The 21,810-nt window shown below is 52.2% G+C and overlaps 5 protein-coding genes across 5 annotated transcripts; 4 read left to right on the top strand and 1 right to left on the bottom strand.

Annotated features, from left to right (window-relative positions):
* Positions 1-499: 499 nt before the first annotated feature.
* SMAC4_07254 (uncharacterized protein) lies at positions 500-685 on the top strand (the record flags this gene model as incomplete). The annotated part of the gene is made up of 1 exon (XM_003344637.1): positions 500-685. The coding sequence occupies one exon, from the start codon at positions 500-502 to the stop codon at positions 683-685; it is 186 nt and encodes a 61-aa protein (XP_003344685.1).
* A 4,737-nt stretch (positions 686-5,422) lies between these two features.
* Positions 5,423-12,008, top strand: SMAC4_07255 (uncharacterized protein). Its single transcript, XM_066090598.1, has 2 exons — positions 5,423-6,944; positions 7,022-12,008. The coding sequence occupies exons 1-2, from the start codon at positions 6,622-6,624 to the stop codon at positions 10,515-10,517; spliced, it is 3,819 nt and encodes a 1,272-aa protein (XP_065947073.1). The 5' UTR covers positions 5,423-6,621; the 3' UTR covers positions 10,518-12,008.
* A 3,106-nt stretch (positions 12,009-15,114) lies between these two features.
* On the top strand, positions 15,115-17,034 carry SMAC4_07256 (uncharacterized protein; the record flags this gene model as incomplete). The annotated part of the gene is made up of 3 exons (XM_024655888.2): positions 15,115-15,796; positions 16,136-16,228; positions 16,840-17,034. The coding sequence occupies 3 exons, from the start codon at positions 15,115-15,117 to the stop codon at positions 16,986-16,988; spliced, it is 924 nt and encodes a 307-aa protein (XP_024511708.1). The 3' UTR covers positions 16,989-17,034.
* A 7-nt stretch (positions 17,035-17,041) lies between these two features.
* SMAC4_07257 (uncharacterized protein) lies at positions 17,042-19,837 on the bottom strand. Its single transcript, XM_003344640.2, has 4 exons — positions 19,377-19,837; positions 17,689-19,108; positions 17,556-17,640; positions 17,042-17,505 (listed from the first exon to the last, which is right to left on the bottom strand). Exons 1-4 carry the CDS (start codon positions 19,521-19,523, stop codon positions 17,175-17,177), a joined length of 1,983 nt encoding a protein of 660 aa, XP_003344688.1. The 5' UTR covers positions 19,524-19,837; the 3' UTR covers positions 17,042-17,174.
* A 378-nt stretch (positions 19,838-20,215) lies between these two features.
* On the top strand, positions 20,216-21,723 carry SMAC4_07258 (uncharacterized protein; the record flags this gene model as incomplete). Its single annotated transcript, XM_003344641.2, has 3 exons — positions 20,216-20,801; positions 20,947-21,101; positions 21,181-21,723. The coding sequence occupies 3 exons, from the start codon at positions 20,216-20,218 to the stop codon at positions 21,721-21,723; spliced, it is 1,284 nt and encodes a 427-aa protein (XP_003344689.2).
* Positions 21,724-21,810: the final 87 nt, after the last annotated feature.

Raw genomic sequence — 21,810 nt, 5'->3', positions numbered from 1 at the left:
ACCGACGACAACGTACACGATGCAACCACCCGAGCCGAGCACACGACAAGTCGACATTTGGTTGCCTATGGCCCTTCTTCGCTTGCCTGCCGCCGCCCAGCCCAGACGTGCCAAGAACTGGCCCAAGACACATTCCGTCCGGTTAACCTTGATTGATCTTGCCGACGGTTAGATGTCGGTGCTCCCTAACACCCGGTCGGGCTTGTTCTTCTTTGGGAAATCCGAGACCTGAAAGCAAAGCCGTGAAAGTGAGAGTGACGGAAGTGTTTCTTTGTGTTTGTGTTTGTGCCTGGTTTTGGCCTTGACCTCGCTTTTATCGTATCGTAAATGGTACAGTATCGATTTGGTACGTACCGCGTAAGGTACGACCGTGAACACTGAACAGAGAAGGAACGGTAGGCTAAGGTAGCTGGTAGGTACCTAGACCAAGAAAGGATTAAGGGAAGCAAAAATCAAGGGTTCCGAATATTCCTTCAGCTTTGAAGCTTGTGACGACGACATGGACGACGGTGATGGGGAGGACAAGGGCGACGACAGTGATGACGATGACGCTGGTGATGGCGATAGCAAGTATGACGGCAATGATGGTGACGGGAATTGCGTAAGTCGTCCTAAAATCTTGACTTCCCCGCATTATGACTTGATCTACATTCTCAACGCCAGAAAGGACCCCGGACAGTTCTAGATGGACGTCTCCCACCCTTCTTTCTACTCTTCTCCATTGGACGTTTAAACATCGCACAGCCGAGCACAAGATATCAAAGTTAGGTAAGGGACTCATATGCATTTCCGCTTGACTTCTTTCCCGGTGGAAACCGGCAGCGACTCGGAAGCTCATTCGGAAGCTCGGGGGCGAGAAGGTCGGTGATACCTTGTTGCCCTTGATGCCTCAACAGTGATTTGATGCCTAACGAGATCTTCCCTTCTTCCACATTCCCCTCCCATTCCTCTCCCCGGTAAAGATCATCCACCTCCACTGGCTTTGTTCCGATTTTCTTACGCTGCACCATACTCCCTAGCAGATTACCGTACCCGAACCGACACCACCACAGCACCACAGCTAGCTGTGCACACCGTCTTCGATGCCCACAGGACGGAGCCACAGGGTATCCGAATGTCTGGTAGGCTCGTGGACTCGTGGCAGGCTGGGGAAAGAGGAGAAAGGTTTGATCCCGTGATCAACAGGCGGGACAACTCCATGTCTCCAATCACGCGCGCGAGCAACAAAGAAAATCGAAGAAAAAGATCGGAATGATCAACGACTGGCTGCGTGGCTCGTCTGTTTCGTCCGCCGTCTGGGGAAGATCGCACGTGCGAAGGTTATCCAAACCACCAACGACACCCTGTAACGTACAAACGGAGAAGTTGGAATGGAGAAAGCTCTCGCTAGCCCAGAGGAGGGAGGTCCCTCCCTCCCGTCAACCCCGACGATGTTTTTCTGATCTGGGGTTCTTTGACCGGATGAGCATCCAATGTTCTAGCCCACTGTCGGCGCTGATGGTCCTGGTGTTAAGCATTGCCGAGTTAGTGCTGTTAGTTGTTCCCTCAGCCAATCACAACCGCGAATGGGAACCGTCGGGACGGTGTTACGGTGTGTTACAGTTACCGGTTGTATCGTAAATTTCCAACCTTCCCGTCGAGTCCTGGAGGAAGAGCTCACGCGAGCGGCGGACACGACTCATGTTAGCCCCTTTCCTTTTTCTCTAAATTTCGGTCGATGCTAGCAAAGCGAAGATCCGGGGTTCGGCATATTGTTGTCGTGATTGACGCCGCCCGCTCTGATAGGTAGGTACGTGACGAAGTACCGATGATTGACGGTGAGCAAGCAAGCAGGCCGCAGCTTTGACTTTGAGGATCCGGGGTAACGCACGTAAGTTTCAATCTAACCTTCTTTCGTCTCTGCTCTGTCTGGGACCCGAGAATTCTAGACTCGGACCCTGGCTGGCGTGCCTTGCTCGCTGGGAATTGCCTCAACTCCACAGACGACACTATCTTAGTCTGGTTTCCAAACCCATGAGATGAGCGAGATCTCACGATGTCCTCCTCTTGTCTTCTTCTCACCGCCGCGAGCTGTTACATTGAGACGCTGCTGGTTTTCGTGGCCAAGTATGGTACCTGTCAGTTTAGGTACCCAGTGCTGCTGGCGTCGCTGCTGTGCGAACTGCGAACTTACGACGCTTGGACTGAAGCGGACTGGAGCAGCTAGCAGACTGGGGCGAAAGAAGCGGATGGACTACCGTATTCGAACACTTACATACACGCATTGTAAGTGCATTTGATGCAAGTAAAAGCTGCAAGTTTCCGACATTGCGCTTGCATTTTGTCGTGTGTGGACTGTGGTCAGTTAGATCAGTCCAGTCCAGTCGGCTGGGTGACAGACAGACAGTTGGAGAGCCCACTGGTGGTCACTGCAGCACTTGCGGACATGGACATGAAGCTGAAGTTTTTTTTTTTTTTTTTTTTTTTCGGAAATCCCGATTCTGTTTGACAGCAGCCTCGGCCATTGTGAATTGATTCCCATGTTTCATGTCATGTCCGAGAAGGAAGGGACTTCAAGGGAGGTGAGGTGATAGAGGCGTCTGCCGTCCCGCGGCTAAGACTGCCCTAGGCTGGTACGTAGGTATATCGATCAAACATGAAAGTATCAAACTCTCCTTATCTTTCAACGAACGGGAAGGGCTGCACAGACCCGGGGCGGATGGACGACGAAGGACCCTAACTTACCAGGACCCTGGCACGGCTGGCACGGCTGGCACGGCTGGTACGACTAGGGAAAGGTTAAACTTTCACAATGTTTGTCTTCGAAGTACAACGGACAAGACAAGACAAGAGATCCTACCAAACGTGTATTAAGTGTTTTCTTTTCGGGATCGAGGCCGTTAAAAGTTTCGGTAAGGATTCTGGGCAAGGCTTCAGTTCTAGGCCTCAATGGCTTGGTCCCTTTCCTCTTCACAAGACGAGGCGAACCAAGAAGATGGCCGGAAGGCCCAAAACCATCAAGAAGCGCGTCGTGGTCGTGGCCATGGTCTCCGCGTGTTTGTGTAACGGGTGTACCAAACAGTAAGTATGCTTTGCTGTTTGCGTAACGTAAGGCGTTAAAGCTGGCTCGGTGGTGTTTTGTCTTTTTCGCCTTTTCGACCATGGTGAGGGTGAGCAGGCTGGCACGGCGGCTTACAACACAACCACCAACCTTGTTGACAGATGTAAGCCGGCCAGCCAGTCAGGTCAGCAGCCTACCTTAGAAGAAGGCACCTTATCGCTTCCCGCCGCCAAGTATAGCCTACATACCCAAACGTATAGTACCGGGAAAGTACCCAAACTGTTCCTCTTCCCGCTCTGATTCATCTACTGTACGTACCTAAATCCCAACGAATGGAGTTTGAGATATCAAATCCGCCTGCCTGCCAGGCTAGCATTACCTTGTATGTATCAAGCCGGAAGGAGAACGGAATAGACCGGGCAGTATCCAAGCGGACAGGGGCCGACGGGTTGCCGTGTGTAGCGGACCTGATTTGAGTGGTGCTTTAAAAGTGGTTTGACGGGGTTTGAGCTTTTGGCAGAGGAGAAGGCTTGGCAGTCGCATTGTCGCAATCTGGAACTTATGGAACTCGTTGTCGCGCGCATGAGAAACACCAGATCCAAGTCTGTTTTGGCTAGCGAAAAGTGGAATGACATGAGGTGACAGGTGGTTTGGGATGCCCAAGAGAAAAAATATTGTTGAGGATGGGGGATAAGTAGACAGGTAATTAAATGGGCCGTGAGAATGGGATGTTGGAGTTGAACATTGTTTAAGAGTCTGACGTAGCATGAAGCTACTAGCTTTGATCCGTGATGCGATTTTGAGAAAATTGGAGATTTTGGAACTGGATTTTTCAAAGTATCGACGTCAACGCTCGGTTCTGACACACGCTACATGGACCCTCGAGCTTTCCCTTTGCATCGCGGGGTCGGAGGATCCTCGTTTGGAGGGGTCCGTCAACCTTTCTTCTTCTTTTTTTTATGGTGGGTTGTTCAAACCACACGATGGGGACATCGGAAGTATCGAATGCGAGGGCGATCACAACGTAATCATGCCTTCCATGAGAGGACATCTCGGCTGTTGGTTTTTGAGTTTGCCAAGTTGTCACTGAGCGATATCTGAACTCCGATGAAGTGTTATTTTGACTTTGTTGTCCGAGAGTCTCCATATCCCCTCAGCTGAGATTGGGCCACGAATGCGTTGTACAATCAAGCTCACTTCTCTTGGCACTTGCTGGCCATCATTTTCATGATGGTTGCGAATGGAGAAAAGCTTGGTGTTGAGCAAGCCATTCGGTTCAAGACAGACCATGATTTGGGTGGCCTGTCTCGGGGGTCGCTATCCAGGCCCTGAAAACTAACTTGTTCCGGAAGTTGCACAGACCTCTTCCGTCTCAAGATACTTTCCGCCAGCAAACGTTCTTTGCAACCCAGAATACAGCAATTCACCCTAGAAGCCCCCTTTCAGGCCAGCTGAATTGCGAAAAGGAATTCCCTAGCAAATGTTAAGCAGTTCACACAATCAATTTTGCAATTCTCTTAGTAAAAGGTACCGAAAGTTGGATACGTTGCTAGAACTTGAAATATCGTGAGGTGTACCCGACTAAATGCTTAGGGTGGAAAAGTTGGGGCCATTGAAGACATGCAACAAAGAAAGGCTTGGCCACCAAGACCTGGTGCAACCATGTCCGAACAGGGTGTCGTGATAAGGAAAAGGCCAGAGGGGCTGCCCCGCCTGGTTGGTCTTGGCAAGTGCATGCCATGACCGGAAAGCGCGACGTCAACTTGTGCCTCCCTGCACCCCAATGCCACTAAAATGGTTACGGATGGTAACCCAAAGTGTCGGCAGCCTATGCACCTCGATCAAAAGAGAAATGGAGGAGGTGCCCGTTGGCCTCCGGTCTTGTCGTCGCCGTCGCCGTCGCCGGTTGACACGGCACTCGATTGGCCATCTCGGAATCCGATCCTGCGCGTGATTCACGGTAGTGAAGAAAAGGATTCATATAACAATGCTTCAATATTTCACGCGAGGCGTACAGATACAAGACACAAAAAAGCCGGGCATTTGTTGGTGAAGGAACTCGCATGGATGCTTCAGAGTCTGTCTTTCTGTGCCTTCTCTTTCACAGAATCTTATCAGGAGTTGCTGCGTTTTGACATCTCCGCTGGAGCCGGCTATCAGACCATGACCTGCTCCCTGCGCCTGGCGACGCCGCTCAATCGCTTGGCTCAAAGCTTGATGCAGTGAATGCTTGCCTTTCTGATAGGGCTCAATCAAAAGGGGCAAAATCAAGCCTTGTTTTATTTTTGCCTGCAAAGCGTGATGCTCGGGCTGCTCCGTCGGGCTTCTGTCCAACATCTCTCGACATACAAGTATCAAGCGAGACCGATGTAGAGGCAGAGAACGAAGGATGTCTGAAAAGACAAGAAAGCTGTCAGCTGTAATATTGAACATGTGTGCGTAATCTGTCGTATTGGATCCAATGCTTTGAGTACACTACCTCTTGTACCCTTGTCAGTAGCCAAATGTCTGCCAAGACATCCATGCTCTTTCGTGCTCTTTAGTCCATGTTCGTCGTACTCTCTTTGTACTCCTAGCGCAGGACCCACCTCCGACGCCGCAGAGGAACAGACCACTTGGACGAGCGATGAGTGGTTTCTCGAAAATACGATACCATACCGTATCGGTACCTTGGCCTTCCTTCCCAGAAAGTGGATGCCACACTAGCCGCCGCAGCACCTGCGCAAGCCGTACCAGTCCGTACATGAATACGACGCTATCTTTCGAAGCCTTTCGCTGCCTTTTTGAATTTCTAGTTTAGATCTAGTTTAGAGACCGGCATCCATTTGCCTGACCCATCGGGGGCTCCACCCATTCTTCAACCTCTGATCCTCCCCCTTCGCAGCGTGTGGTGCGCAGTTCCGGTGCAGCCCAGTCCATGCTGCGGTTCCATTCTATCCTTTCAATTGCAACGAAGTTCCATTTTCCATTTCTCCTCGACTCCTCTCCATACAAATCAGTTACTGTCTGTTCTAGTACTAGACTACGAGACCACCCTGACCACCACCCCCCGACCGACACTCTTAGCAACTTCCACTCTTCCCTCTCACCGCATACTCTGACAGTCGACATCCCGACTCCACGACCCAACGACTTTGACTCCGTTCCTGTCGACGAGACGAGTGAGACTTGCATTCCACTATACCACTCCCGTCTAATTCACATCCGCTCCTTTGCCGACTCAAGCCAGTCGCGTGGAGAACGAGTGCCCTAGAACTACTAGAGCACAAGAAAAAGCAGCAGCCCCCCGGCGCAAAAGCACACTACTAGCCTCTATGGCCTTGTAATATTGTGGCTCTTCGATTGAATCCAACACCCAGTCACGAACGGCACCCGCACCGCTCCAGTCAACCCAGTCAATCGGATCACCGACTCTTTCTTTCTGTCCCTACCTATACATGACGAAACTAGTCTGCTAGTCCCTGATCGATGCCTCAATCCTCGAGGTAGTAACCGAATCTCCTTCCCACCGCTCGTCAGCATGAAGGTGACCCCTAGCTACTGCGACTCCCGACCTGGACCGATCCCTCATCACCACAATCATGGAGCCTCAACAACCAATACAACCACCACAACCCTCGATGTCGTCCTCCCAGCAGGCCTCGACCACCTCTTCCCAGACGCCGACTCAACATCATCCGCGGCCCTCGCATCCTCAACTCCACCCCTTCCTTCCTCCAATGGCCTCGCAAATACCTCACCGGACTGCCAATAGCACTCCGGTCTCGTCGCCTGGCCTCTTCAGTCCGAGCATCCCCCGCTCAAACATGTCGCTCTCCGGCCAACCATCGTCCGAGAACACCACTCCGGCGCCGACCCTGCACAGTCCTTATCTTCACCCGCTCCAGAGCCACAAGGTTCGCGAGTAAGTAGTCTTATCTTTGTGACAGTCTAGTTCTGCAACCCCCTTTCCCCATATTAACACTGTTCTACCCCCTCCAGGACACACAAGGCGAACGTCGAACACGATTACACGACCGGCCGCAAGGCCATCAACCAGTATGAAATCATTGAAGAGCTTGGACGTGGTATGCATGGCAAGGTCAAATTGGCACGCAACACTCAAACCGGCGAAAATGTGGCCATCAAGATTATTCCCAGGTTCTCCAAGAAGAGGCGGCTCGGAAAGGTTACCGCCATGTCGACGCAGGACAAGAGCAGGCGCGAGATCGCCATCCTAAAGAAGATTCGTCACCCCAACGTTGTCGCCCTTCTCGAAATCATCGACGACCCCGAGCTCAAGAAGATCTACATGGTGCTGGAACACGTGGAGCTGGGCGAGGTTGTCTGGAGAAAGAAGGGTCTCCCTCACATCTGCGCTTATGAACGCCGACGCCAGGAGAGAGAACAGCTGGGAGCCATGCCGGACGCAATGGAGAATGAGTACCTGCGCTTCATGGCAAAACGCCAAGCGGAGAAGGAAGCCAAGCGGGCGTACGTGGCGCGACAGGCTCACCCCAACAACGCCGAATACTGGAGTCTCGAGTTTGGTACCGCCGATGACGACGACCTCGACTTTCATGCTAGGTCCCTGGGCAGAGACTCGTCCATCCCGTCCTTTGCCGAGAACTGGCTTGGCCTTGTATCCAGAGTCACCTCCCGCGCGCCTTCCCGAACTCAGTCAATGAAGTCCATCTCCCGGTCAAATACCCCCCAGCCTTCCGAGCCCGACGTTGCCTCGATCGCCTCAGTTGTTCCCGAGATTGACGAAGATGAGTTGGAGACACCCCATGGACATTCACACACCAACCAGGATGCTGCGGTCGAGGGCACGCTATTCGCCCCTCGCGAGGACGAACCCAGCCTCCGCAAGAGGTCCCCAAGCATGGCCGACTCCATCATGTCTCACATGTCGTCGGTTGACTACAACAGAGTGCACGATCCTTTCGTTGACGATTACTCGTATGTCCCCTGCTTCACGATCGACAAGGCCAGGTCGGCTTTCCGCGACACCGTCCTGGGTCTCGAGTATCTACACTACGAAGGCGTCGTTCACCGTGACATCAAGCCTGCCAACCTGCTTTGCACCAAGGATCACCGAGTCAAGATCTCCGATTTCGGCGTCTCCTACTTCGGACGGCCTCTCCGCGATGGTGAGCCCGACGAGCCTGTTTCCGAGTCAGAAGCCCGCGACTTCGATAACGACCTAGAGCTGGCCAAGACGGTCGGCACCCCTGCTTTCTTTGCCCCCGAGCTCTGCTACACCGACACCTACGACGACCGACCTGGCCAGCAGCCCAAGATCACCGAGCAGATCGACGTGTGGTCTCTGGGAGTTACCCTCTACTGCTTGATCTTTGCCCGCATCCCCTTCCTGGCGGAGGACGAGTGGCGCATGTTCAAGAAGATTGCTACGGAAGAGGTCTACATCCCAAGACAGCGCCTCCGCCCTGTTGATCCTTCCACCAAACCGGACGAAAAGTCCCTGTATACGCGAGTGAACCGAGATCCTTACCGCAACGATGATGAGCCTTTGTACGAAGAAATTGGCGACGACCTCCACGACCTCCTCAGCAAGATGCTCATCAAGAACCCGGAGAAGCGGATTCGCCTGCGTGACGTCAAGAGACATCCGTGGGTCATTAAGGGCATCGATAATGTCGTAGCCTGGCTGGATGATACCGATCCTTCTCGACGCACGGCAGGTAGGAGAATCCAAGTCGACGAACGTGATATTACTCAGGCTGTTGTGCCCCTCACCTTTGTCGAGCGGGCCAAGTTGGCTTTCAAGAAGACAGTGACCAAGTTCACCCACAGGGGAGACCGCTCAGAGAGCGTGTCCTCACGCAAACGTGCCACGAGCAGTGCCGCCAGCTCGTCGGCAGAGAGCCCCGCCGTTGGCATACCCACCCCTGGTGCTCGTGACGGCCGCCGCAAAAGCTTACGGCCCGACGATTACTTTTCCGGTCTTTCGCAACTCTCGACAGGGTCGCACCCGTTGACCCAGAGTGTCACTGCCAGCCCTTCACACTCACCACTTGGAGGTTCCCCTGCTTCAGCCGTGCCAGAGCCCTCGACCTCGGCCGTCAGCAAGCACTCGACAACACGTCAACTACGCGAGATCTTTTCTAACATCCGAGACCGCGACGAGTTGCCCGATCGCACTTCCATGAGGTCACGAAACCGCGGCCATGCCCGATCCGCTACCAACGCTTTTTTAAGCCTTACCCCAACCACGGGCTTCGTACCGAACCACTGCCAAACCGTACCACCTACTCCCCTCTATGGCGTCGCACCAGAAGACCCAAGCAGCGCTCTCAGGAAGACCCGCGACACGAAGCCCCCCGCTGATGATACTAGCCGAGCACGCTCCGTTGATCGGGGGTTGTTCGCTAGTGACGATAAGCGGGCCGGACCTATGGTCGCTCTCAGCACTGCTGTCGCCCCCGGCAACGTTCAGATGCCCCAGAGACCACGCATCCAGCCTTCGATCGACCTCGCCAAGGTTTGTGAGCAGTTGGAGGAACAGAGCCAGCCGCCCATTATTCCCGCTACCAGCACTTTCCATCATCACCATCACCAGTCTGAGAGCAACATTATCGACAGGCAACGTCCGACGGTCGAACTCGATGAACGCCCACAAACAGCACACCGGATCGAGGACTTTATCAACGCAAACGGCCTATCTCAGCTCATTCAGAATCGTGAACATCTCTCCCCAGCTCAGGATCCCGACAATCACACCTTGAGAGGAAATCGCGAGTACTACGCCGCCGAACCCGCATCTGTTCCTTGCCCTCCATCACCCGGAGATAACATGTTCAGCAGAGCACAATCTCGTCAGGGCACGATTGAGACCGTCGTCTCATCCAGCACAACGTCCATGGGAGCCTTGACATCTCCGCTAACTAGTCCTAGCGAGGCAACGAGCCCGCAGTACAGCTCGAAGCAGAGTTTGACTAAAGACGCCGTGGAGCAGATCCTAGCCTTCCAATCTGATCCTTCTCTTCCAGCTCTACTCAGCAGCACCAGCTCTGTGTCCGCGGACCCAGAAGGCGAGTTTCTCGGCAACCCAGGAGTAGTCTGCCGGTCATCAGTCATTGACACAACTGACTCTCTCACACCCCCAGCTTTCTCAAAGGAGCCTGTGGCTGGCTTTCCGCTTGAAGAACAGCAGGAGCAGATTACACCAACTGCTGTGCCCATTCGTATGACGGATAATAATAAGCCGCCTGTTAAGCACCATCCGTTTTCGCATGTGCGGGCAAAAAGCCATCATCACAGCAATCATCATGATGACGATGATAGCGATAGTGATGAAGGGTTGGTCATGGCTAGACGGAAGAAGAGCCCAACCATCTCTTCTCCTTCAACTGCATCAACTTCCAAGGAGCCCATCTCCATGGGAAGATTAATGACCGGCGCGAGGCGTCGGGACACCAATGCTAGTGTGGGAAGCACAGAAACTGCCAAGAAGCTTGTTGTGGAGAGCGACTGAGCTTTTGTTACTTCAAGTGCAGCTGTGCCAAAATGCAGTGGTTCAGATTTTCTCTGGCTTAGTTTTTTCGTTACTCTTTTTCTTCTTCGAGTCTATATATTTTACTCCTCTTTTTACATCGTCATCATCGTCGTCATCATTATCATCATTATTATCAGCAGAAGCAGCAGTAAAGGAGACGTTAGCATGGGAACAGCACGGCAAGGCAAAGGGTTTCAAAGGGAAACAGCATCAAATCGCGGTTTACTACTTTATTAGCATGGAGGAGCAAAGCATTGTGTGATTCATTGTTTACATCACTCATGATTCCCATCCCTTTTTTGATGGGGAAAGAAAGGCATTGGTTACTGGTCAGAGTTACAGACAGACAGAGGAGGCGGAACGAAGATGGAAGCGACCAGAATAACCCTGTTGTTGTTTTTTGTGCAAATATCGAACTACGATACGAAGAGATCATTATCACAGTATAGATGGGGCTACCCAATGAGACAAAGGCCTTTTTGCACAAACACACACGCACACGCACACACGCATTGCCCTAGTTGTCTTTTTTTCGCCGTTTGGAGTAACGAACGCCTTATTATCATAATAGGTAGAGAGGTTATCTGGGGGCTTTGGAAGGGAAACGTAGCTTGAGGTTGGCACCTCCTCTGCTCATTTGATCAATCACAGGAGAGATGTTGGCACCTCTAGTCAATACAGACGATCATCACAAGCAAACGAATCCAGAGATATAAAAAAACAGCCCTGACAGCGGATCGAATCTTATCTCTACGACCCTCTTCGACCACGACATCAAACGGCCCACACACCTCACACACGCGACAAGCAGGGCAACTGCGGGAAGACAGCACCAAGCCTTACGGGGCATTTTGACTCGCAATCACTGGATTGGATCGAATCCGGTGAACACGACGAGCCGGACACACACTGAATGGGCGACACGTGGCGTGGCATCTATGGGATGATGGGATGTCACCATTCCCACCTATGCAAGGGACCAAACGGGGACAAACGCTGATAAGGCAAGGCCAACAGGACCTCTGGAAGAGCTGAAAGGACTGGAAGGGAGGAGTGATGAAGGATTGGGTGAGGCTTATCTGAAACCCAAAGGAAGACAGACAACACTGACCGAGTAGCTGGAAGTTGTGGCTCAATTAGTGAGATGGAAGGAGGCAATGGAACTTGGCAGGGAAACTACCTTACTGGGGAGAAGTCCCGAGTAGAAAGCACTGGAGGAAGTAATACGGCAACGCAACGCAACGCAACGTGGACGATAGCATTGGATGCCAGGAGGGTGGCAAGAGGCAAGATCATCACAATCACAGTTACAATCATAATCCGTCGAACCAGCCAGCCATTTGATCGTTATTAAGTGATAGGAGGAAGTGGAAGGAACGATAGGAAGATTACTGTTACAGGGTTTTTCTGTTGTATTTACTCCCAGTCAATGTCCTACGTACGCTAAGGTAATTTTCCCCTTTCTTGCCTTTTTTTCTCTCCTCCTTCCTGTATTCTTGTGCTCTTTTTCGGTTCCCACTGTGTACCTTGCTGGACTTGCTGGAGAGTCGTCGTTGCTGGCCACGCTTTAGGTTCATATCGCCACAAGGACGGGGGGACCGTATCATTCATTATCTTATCTTATCTCATCAGTGCTTCATCATCAAAGAAACAACGGGGCGCAAAACGCGGCGAACGGGGCTCATTGCATCATCATTATCGCTTAGCGGCATCATGTCGTTATCATCACTGTCGTCGTCATGGAAATTTTTGAAGGGGCGGTTATGGTATTTTTCGCGGCTACTTCGCTCAGATTACACTTCTTGTATCTTTCTTTTTCTTGCCACCATTGACAAGCGAGAAAGGATTGGGACAGGAAAGGAAGATTGTATATTGCGTATCATATATAGATTGTCAGTGTTCTCTAGTCCGACGATACAAATCACCATCCAAGGGCCCTAGGAACATCACAAGTACCCGTATAATACACGTTCATAGGTGTCGATACATGGCCTGTCCAAGTCCCTCACTGCTTTTTATAACAAGTTCGTTACGTCCAAATGTCCAAAAAGCGTTTTAACATTTTCGTCCCAAATCGGTGGTACTGTACTACGGGTAACACGAATACGTACCATCCATCCATTCAGCTCCCGCCTTTTCTTCCTTCTCTCCTGCACTACCTCGAGCGCAGAGCTGAGGTGACTGGTGAGGTGTCACTGTCCTCCCTTCTGTTTCGGGATGAAGGTGCATTGCTGATAAGGCAAGGCAAGGCGAAGCATCTGGAACTGACCTGTATTTGATTCTCGACTGGACCGGAACAGGATCAGGCTGGAAAGTAGCGACAGGAGAGATTAGGGTAGGTATCCGGTAAGGCTTCACCGTTGAGTTTGATGTGGTATGTTGTATGTTGTATGTTGTACGCCTGTCTGTCTGCCTGTCAGAGCCCAAGTGTTCACGAAGTTGTTTGAGGTGATCGGAATCGGAACTGGTTCCGATCTGACCAAGAGTTCCGATCTGATCCCCTGAGGGTCACGGCATTTCCGTGAGTCAAGCCCTACGGACAACTCTACCTCTACCGGCTCCGCTGGTTGGTTCCTCAGGTTACAAACAATTCCTACCTTAAAAGTCGTGACAAGAAACACGAGACAGTCGTTTATCTCGGCTTCAATATCCGAAAGAGTTTTTAACACCAAGCCCGTCCTGTCCCGAAGCTGTATTAAAGGGTCCATCAAGGGAGGCTGAGAAACTCCATCAAACTCCATTGTCGGTCCCGAGCGGTGGAGTGACACCTGTGATACTGTAGCAGCTGTAGCAGCAAAACCTTAAATCGATGATCGAGATCCATAAGATCATGACAGCGTCCGGGAGGATACGGAGGCTTTGTAAACAAACCCCTGTGTTCTTCCGGGGCCTCAAAAATTACGACAGGGTACATCGAGCTGTAATCGTAAAATACCATACCTTCACAACCTCAAAAGTATCTTCCAAGTACCTGCAATCCTGACTCCAGTCCAATCCCCTGCCGTAACAAAGAAAAGAAAAGAAAAGAAAAGCGGTAACGAGACGACATGCAAAGCAATGGCAGCCAAAGGGACGTTCCCAACTCCCAAGAAGAAACCGGGAACGGGAAACCGGAACGCAGGTCGCAGGTCGCAGAAGCGAGGGCCCAAACCTAAAGCATTGGATGCCGAAAGAAGTGTAAAGGACTAACCCAATCGCCCGAAACAGTACCTAGGAAAAAGCGGACGAGGGAAAGGGTAAAAAGGTGAGAAGAGACGTGGTTCCTGCATCAACTGCCACTGGCACGACCTGTCCTGCGTCGATAGTACGTTAGTTACAGCAACTACAACAACTACAGCAAGCCTGGCAGCTTAACAGTTAAGCGATGGAACGTGAGCAGCAGTAGTCTATGGTAGCAGATGGATTGACGCGGCGGATGTGCAAAGTCGACGTGACGTGGCATTGGTGAGGGCCATTCGTTGTTGCAAGGGGTTTGTTTCGTAGTGGTAACTTTCACAATCACAAGCTTGGGCATTGTAGGTAATGAGAAGGTGATTGAGAACCTCTCAGGCCAAGCTCTGGAACCGTTAACGGCGCCTCGATAAAAGCCGTTCGTGGAGTTTTTTTCGGCTGACGGTCGGCACGGAGAGCGGAGAGCGGGCGAGCGGACACGGTCACGGTCACGGTCACCGGTGTCAGCCCATTGCGGAGCGAGTCCGAGCCGGTGGCGGTAAACGGCCTGCCGAACGGAAGCTATGTAGGTTCATGTATCTGCTGATTCCCAAACCCGCTGCGGCATGGTTATCAACCGAACGACTGGAAATCCAAAGAAAAAACCATCCGACGACAACCGAGTAAGTGAGCCTCACTCCCTGTGCGGTAGAAGCAAAAGCCAAGCGGAGCGGTGAAGCTCGCATGGCATTGCATGAAGTGAAAAGTGAGGCTGCGGTTGTCATCACTTGTCAGTGGCAGAAGGCAGACAGATAGACAGACAGACAGCTGTGAGAGGTTCAAACCTGAAACTGAAGAGAGCGGAAAGAGGTGCCGGTAACAGAGTGTTACAGACTTTACGGCGGGATTTACAAGTAACGGATCCGTACGGGCTTCGTTACGGGCGGAGCTGTCATGCACATCTTGCGGAATCCCGGTCAGGGTTTGGAGCCCCCGGTCCCGAACGGGAATGGCGGTGGGCCACTGGGCACCGTGGGAAAGAAGCAGGGTTAGGGCCGCCGGAGGTAGTGGGGCTTGGACGGGAACGGCTCGGGTGAGCAACCCGGAATTGCGGGAGGGTGGTCAGTGCGTTTGGCCGTGACGTCCGCCGTTGACGACCTTGATGAAACCGGAGTTTGTGCGGAGATCAAACGCCTAGACGGAGGTTTGTCGGGTCTCCACTTTGACATTACCGGCAGTTAAGACGACGGCATTGCGTACGACCGCTGCACCTATCACTCACTCACTGACAACCGACGTCACAACCCACGACATCACCAACCCGCAAGCTCATCTACCACCGCTCCTCCAAATAACCACTTCGTCATACCCAATCCGTTCCCGACACCCCCAGTTCCCAAGGCCAACTCGCCGAACCCTACCGAAAATGCGCACCCTCCTAAACAAACACGCCCTCATAACCGGCGGCGGCTCCGGCATCGGTCTCGCCATCGCCCGCAGCCTGTATTTAGAAGGCTGTTCCGTGACTCTTCTCGGCCGCACCGAAGCCACTCTCCGCCAAGCCCAGTCTCTCATCTTATCCTACCCATCCCAATCTTCCCAATCACCTCAACCATCCCAGTCATCCAAAACCGCAAGCACAACAACCACAACCATCTCGCAACTAGAAACCGACAACGACAAACGAGTATCCTACCACCCCCTAAACGTCTCCAGCGCATCCTCATGGCAGGACCTCCTCAAAACCTGTGGGAAGGTCGACATCCTAATCAACAGCGCGGGCATAACGCAACGCTCCCCGCTAATGAAAACGCCCGTTGAGGAAGTGGAGGAATTGGTGGGGACGAATTTGACCGGGACGGTGTTGGGGTGTAAATTCGTTGGGAGGGCTATGTTGCGGAATCGAAGTCAGCTGCAAACCTCGAGGGCCAGGGCGGGGACTGAGGGAGAAGGTGGGACTGGGGGAGAAGGAGGGAAGGAGGGACAAAAGACGGAGGTGCAAGAGGGGGTGAAAGAGAAGGGGGTGATTGTGAATGTGGCGAGTCTACTTGCGCAAAAGGGGGTGGTGGGAACGAGTGTTTATGCGGCTGCCAAGGCTGGGGTTGTTGGTAAGCTCCGTCAATTCCTATTTCCTTCTTATTTATACAGACCGTACGGAGGACGGCCGGAAAATGGTCGATGGGCGAGTAGATGAAGATGGGAGATGAAAGAGGTCGGTCGATCGGATAGTGGACTGGGTGGTTAGAGCGAAGAAAGCTTTAAGACGACGAAGGGTGCATGAACTCAGAAGATGGATATGAAGGCATCAACGGCAAGAGAGAGGAAAATCGGTTGTCCGAATGGAAATCACGGGATATGACAAAAAGGGCATAAAGGACACGAGAGGAATAAGATGCAAAGGACAAAAACGGGCGAGCAACACCGGCTAACATTGTCAACAAAAACAGGCTTAACGACCTCCCTAGCAAATGAATTCGGCAGATCCGGGATAAGAGTCAATGCCGTTCTGCCGGGATATATCGAGACGGATATGACTAGTGGTTAGTTCATTTCTCTGCTTCTTCTCCTCTCTTCGCACTTTGCTTCCGTTGTTCAGTGGCTTGCTTGCAACGGATACACAACTGTGGGCCAAGCTACTATGATCATGACCTCGTAACTACTCGAGCGGTCACCCTGCTTAGCTAGGGCCAGGTTATTCCTGTTCTTTGATTGGAGTTTACCACAGCCGGCCACGAGTCCTTCCTCGAAGATTCTCTCCGCATTCATCTTTCCTTGAAACGATAAACACGAGCACGAGAAGCCCAGCCGCTCTTAACTCGTAAATACACGCACGTCCATCCAATCCATATCATCCTTAGGTTCGACGCCCGACACACGATAAAGCCAAGAACAACATCGAAGAAATCCTCAAGATCCACCAGATATTCTAAACAAGAATCTACACTATCATCGTCATCCATCTCCTATTCATCCTCCGATCTTCAATCCATTTTGCCCCTAGCCTATTTCCCTTTCATCTACGCTAGAAATCGCAAGTCTTCAAAGAGCCCATATCATCTCATCTCATTCAACTATCAATCAGTCCTTCAAGATTCTTCAAGATCATCATCACTACTAGACCCAAACTAACATCTCTCATCTCATCATCCAGGTCTCAAAAACCCTTCCCTCCTTCAACAGATTCCCCTCGGCCGCTTCGGAACTACAGATGAAGTAGCCGACGCCGCCCTCTTCCTTATCAAGAATCCGTATGCAAACAACTGCGTACTTAATCTTGATGGTGGGTTGAGTGCTGTCTAAACGACGCACTTGTTTGTTTGGGTATCAGAGAGATAACGGATGGTGGGTGATATAACAAGAATAGCAAGCTTGTAGTAATCATATATACCGACCGTGACTACGGCCTACGTGCCGGTCTACCAAGCCTGATAGCGGCAACTGTGTGTTACGGGCAGGATATGGCAAAGCGGTGTTGCACAAAGACAATCAGTCATCATCAATAACGATAGCACCCGCGCTATCCTCAATGAAGACGATATCGTCGTCTGCCGCCTTGTCGTTTGCCTTGATCTTCTTGACCGATGGGCCCTCTGCGTCTTCGGGGTGGCCACGCTTGAGTGACGACTTGGCTGGCGTCGTCATCGGTTCATCGCCGTCGAGATCGATCACTCCTCCGCCGTTTGATGTACTGTTACCGTTGGTTGGAGCGGGAGTGGCTACGGGCTCAGGCTGTGGCTGCTTCTTGGGCTTGCGTGGGATCTTGACGTCCTCTGGGTCGAGAATACCCTTGACTGGCTTGTCTCCTAGAGGCTCCTTGCTTTGCGGGTGTTAGTTGTGGACGTGGTTGAGGTGGGAACAGGGACGTACGCTTCTTGGATGGCGATGACGACATTGACGAACGGTTCCTCGTCGTCTTCGTCGGTAATGGTCAGGAAGGAGTCAGATTTGATGCCTGTACAATGTTAGCAACTCCCATTATGGTAGGATGGGGAAAACATACCAAGCTCTGAAAGCTTCTTCTCCAGATTATCCGTCTCATCAGGGTCATACAAGATGCCGACCTCATTGCTAATGGCAAAGTCCTTCTCGCCATACCCCAAGTTCGTCTTGATTAGGTGCTCTACCAGGTCGTTCAGAGTAGCCTTTTCCAAATCGACGTAAGCCCTCGTCTGATAAACGCCGCAAACTGGACAATCAGGATTAGGCTCCCGTGACTTATCGGACGCCAACATGCGGGCGTTAGCAAACGGCGTGAGAAAAACCTCCTTGGCCTGCTCGTATTGGCCCTTCAGGACCTTGAACGCTTCCAGTACGCAAAGACCGGCAACGATGGCGTTGGTTGTCGCGATGGCGGGAATGATGTTGCCCGCCATTTGCTTTATGTCGAACTTTGACTTTCTGTCGATGCCAAAGACTGCTGAGCGGATGTTGGCGCTGGCAGCAACAAAGTCCAAAGTGTCTTCGTCGTCCTTGTCGAAAGTAATAATGGCGTCCTGGCCAGCGTTCTTGCTCTCCAAAACCCGCTTGCTGAGACGCTCAAGACTGTCGTTGAAAACAACTAGATTCTCTTCCAGCGACCAAACCTTTTGAGAATCCTTCAGCACCTTCTCCTTGTCTAACGACTTGGCTTTTTCGAGAAGCTCCATGTAGTTGAGTGGCTCAGGCGGCTTGCGCGTCTTCCACATGTCCTCCATCGAGCGCAAACGCTCAACATCCGTCGTGAACACCTTCTCGAAGAGCATCTCTGGAAACTCCTCCGTTCCCACAGAGTTCCTGATCTTTCGTAGCGCTTCCGACTCCCTCTTCAGCTCCTCAATCTCTTGCGCATTATTGCCATCGATAGAATTATCGAACGCTGACTCGTCCTCGCTCGCTCCGAAGATCTCGTTGAGCAGGTAGCTCTTGCCCCACACTATACAGTGAATGGGTTGACTGGGTGTACTGCGAATCGTGCATACAGGAAAAGACTTCGGTGTCTCCTTCGGCGAGCAATCGTAGCAGGCGGTGACGCCCTTCTTGATGACTTGTACCTGGCCGTTGAAGCCAGTTGTTCCGCTCTCGATGAGGGGTACGTCGGCTGCGATGCACATCTTGTTGACGTGACGACGGGCTTCGAGGTTGTCGAGCGCGTTAAAGACTATCCTGAAAGTGCTGAACCACTCGATGTTGAACTGCGCATCTTTGATGTTCGCATGGTGGGCGATGATCTTCACGGCGGGGTTGAATTTTTGCGCAGCCTCCTTGGCTACGAGGGCCTTGGACTTTTTAATATGTTCGTGGCGGAAGAGAAATTGGCGGTTGAGGTTCGAGAGATCGATGGTATCGAGGTCGACGACGTGGACTTCGCCGAAGCCGGTGAGGACGAGGTTCTTGAGGAGTTCGCAGCCGATACCGCCAGCGCCTACCATAAGTACGCGCGCCTGTGAGGATGTCGTTAGCAGAGTGTCGGGGCTTTCTGCGGCTGCCGTGAGGACCGCTTCGGCAGTCAACTCGGAAGCCATGATGGTGGTTGTGGTCGCGAAAGCAGGAAGGAAGGATTTGGTTTGGAGGGACGTTGGAAATAGAATTCTTATAGATTTCCGCGCAAACCAGTTGCGAGGACTGGCACCATGTTGCGACCACTGGTTGCCGCGGGGATGACTTGGGACAAAAGCGACGGGCAGGCTCATCGTTACGGAAGGCACGTACCTGCTTGACATTTCCATTTAGAGACCGCCCCAGCGATTGCGAGTTGTAGCTATCGCGCGTCAACACAGGCATGGGGATAGGCTGCGCGACTGGTACTGGTATTTGCGCGGCCATAGGGACCATAGGATTGCCCATCGTGGGATCCATCGCGAATGTGGAAGAGGCTTGCGCCCGAGTAGCAAGAGGTGCGACCAAGCTGGAAGGTGGTTCGAGGTTGCGGACTTTCGCTGGTTATCGTCGGTTTCACGTCGAGCGGGTGGGCGATCACTGTGTTTACCCAAGGACAATCTGATGTCGGGGTAAGGAAGAAGAGAAGGAAAAGCTGAAATGGAAAAACAAGTTCAGCCTCGCAAATGCAGAACCAGTTTAGGAAGTTGCAACCACCAAGACTGGTGAATCCAGCGACGGTTCAGTTCCTTCCCGTTCAAGACTTCCTGGTGGTTCCCGCGTCATGATTCCAGCGACACGCTAAAACATTCCGGGGTTGGCCTGGACGATCCTCCGGCAGGCACACGGCAAGTGCCGAGTCTTATTGGTCGCCCTGGTGCAAGCTGCAACCACTTTGTTTTTTGTGTTGCGGTGGGCGGTCCACTTACTTACATATATAACCCTGGGCATCACAAAAAGAGAGAAACATGCAGACAAACAAAGACTGGTCCATGTTTTCAGAGAATGTGATAGGCTCTACGTATAATAAGAAACATGCGTATGAATCTGCCATATCATCAATCTGACTGTGAACTCGAATGTTTGCTTCCTCGAATTCAGGAACAGTCACTTCCTGACAGTTGATGACTCTCAGGGTTATCAGCGTGTCCCCTGTATTTGCTAAACTCACGATGCAACCTTCCCGTTTTCTCACTTCTTCCCTAACCCCCTTCCTCAGACTTCACCACCCCATCTCAAAATCTCAACTCATTCCTCGTTTCTTCTCAAACCCTTCATTTTCTCGTTCTCTCGGATCCCTTTTCACCTCCCGTCTCCTACGTCCGCCCACATTCAAAATGTCCTACTCCTCCGACTCAGAACCCGACCCCGAGCTCCTCGAGCTCCTGCGTCAACACCTCCAAGGCAAGACCGCCAGCCCCACCGCCGCCGAGACGGGCGTTTTGGAGTCTGCCGAGTTCGTCTACAACCACGCCATCGACGTGGCCCTGGACATGCGCGGGTGCAAAAAGGCCGCCGAAACCATCTGGACCCAGATGCAACAGCGGGAGTACTCGCCAGCTACTTGGTCAACCCATGAGCTCCACCCCAAGACGAAAGATGAGGAGACGGTCAAGTTTATCTTTGCGATGGATATCCTCAACTTTTCGTTTTGGAGCGAAAAGAGCGAGGAGGAAAGGTTCCAGGTTGAGTATAGAGGGAGGAGGTGGACGGGGTATTGGAGTTTGGTGGCCGGGTTGCAGAGGGGCTTAGAGGAAGGTTGGTCTCATTTCTTGCTTTTGAAGTTTTTGGCTTTGTTGGTAATGAAGATGAAATGTTTGGCGATGTTCCTGTGGTTAAATGATAGCTATGTAAACAATAAAGAAGAAGAACCCTTCGTTGACGCTGGTGTCTCTGTCCACAGGAATCCCCATCACCGATCCCGCTTTCTGGATCAATGAAGAAGCGTTTACCGTAGACGTCCTCCGCAACGTTTTCCGGTCTGCCACGGATGAGGAGATTCCTCTTCTGCAGGAGAGGTTTGACTGTCTCCGTGAAGCCGGCCAGGTTCTCCACGAGGTACGAACATCTTTATCTCTTCCTCCCTCCCTTGACACTTCCTTACCTAGAGGTAGCTTACATTAACACAACAAAACAGAAATACGACGGCTCCGTCCTCGACCTAATCGACGCAGCCAACGGCTCCGCCGCCGCCTTGGTAAACCTTCTAGCCTCCGACTTCCCCTGCTTCGCCGACATCCACGCCCACCCCGCCCGGCGACAGCCCATCCGGATCCTCAAGCGCGCGCAAATCTTCGTCGCCGACCTGTGGGCCTGTTTCGAGGGCCAATCCTACGGTTCCTTCCCGGACATTGACAAAATCACCATGTTCGCCGACTACCGCGTCCCGCAGATGCTGTGGCAGCTCAACTGCCTGTTGTACGGGCCGACGCTGGAGGCGGCGGTGCGCGAGAAGCGGATGATTGAGCATGGCAGCGAGTGGGAAATGCAGCTGCGGGCGTGCAGCATTTGGTGCGTGGAGCTGATTAGGCGGGAGATTATTAGGCAGAACCCCGAGGAGGCGAGGGGGAAGGTGAATGCCGTGCTGATTGATTTCTTATTGTATGATGATGTGAAGGAATTGGAGGCGGAGGGCAGGGAGAGGATTCCGCATCATCGGACTAGGAGTATTTGGTACTAGGGCTAGGGACTTGGGAAGGGATGGCGAAGGGGGACAGTCTCACAGAAATATTGGAGGAAAAGGAAAATGAAATTGGAAGAAACAAAG

The sequence above is a fragment of the Sordaria macrospora genome, chromosome 5 (assembly GCF_033870435.1).
Source record: "Sordaria macrospora chromosome 5, complete sequence".
Taxonomy (NCBI): Eukaryota; Fungi; Ascomycota; class Sordariomycetes; order Sordariales; family Sordariaceae; genus Sordaria; species Sordaria macrospora.
Note: the sequence above shows the minus strand (reverse complement) of the source record. Positions and strands in the feature narration are given on the sequence as shown.

What these genes read in the sequence shown, in the direction of transcription:
- SMAC4_07257 (XM_003344640.2), bottom strand. Translation starts at nt 19,523, where the DNA reads ATGGATCCCACGATGGGCAATCCTATGGTCCCTATGGCCGCGCAAATA. An exon ending in TAAATGGAAATGTCAAGCAG is followed by an intron (nt 19,109 to 19,376) that starts GTACGTGCCTTC and finishes ACATCCTCACAG; the next exon opens with GCGCGCGTACTTATGGTAGG. An exon ending in GTCATCGCCATCCAAGAAGC is followed by an intron (nt 17,506 to 17,555) that starts GTACGTCCCTGT and finishes ACACCCGCAAAG; the next exon opens with CAAGGAGCCTCTAGGAGACA.
- SMAC4_07255 (XM_066090598.1), top strand. Translation starts at nt 6,622, where the DNA reads ATGGAGCCTCAACAACCAATACAACCACCACAACCCTCGATGTCGTCC. An exon ending in CAGAGCCACAAGGTTCGCGA is followed by an intron (nt 6,945 to 7,021) that starts GTAAGTAGTCTT and finishes TACCCCCTCCAG; the next exon opens with GACACACAAGGCGAACGTCG.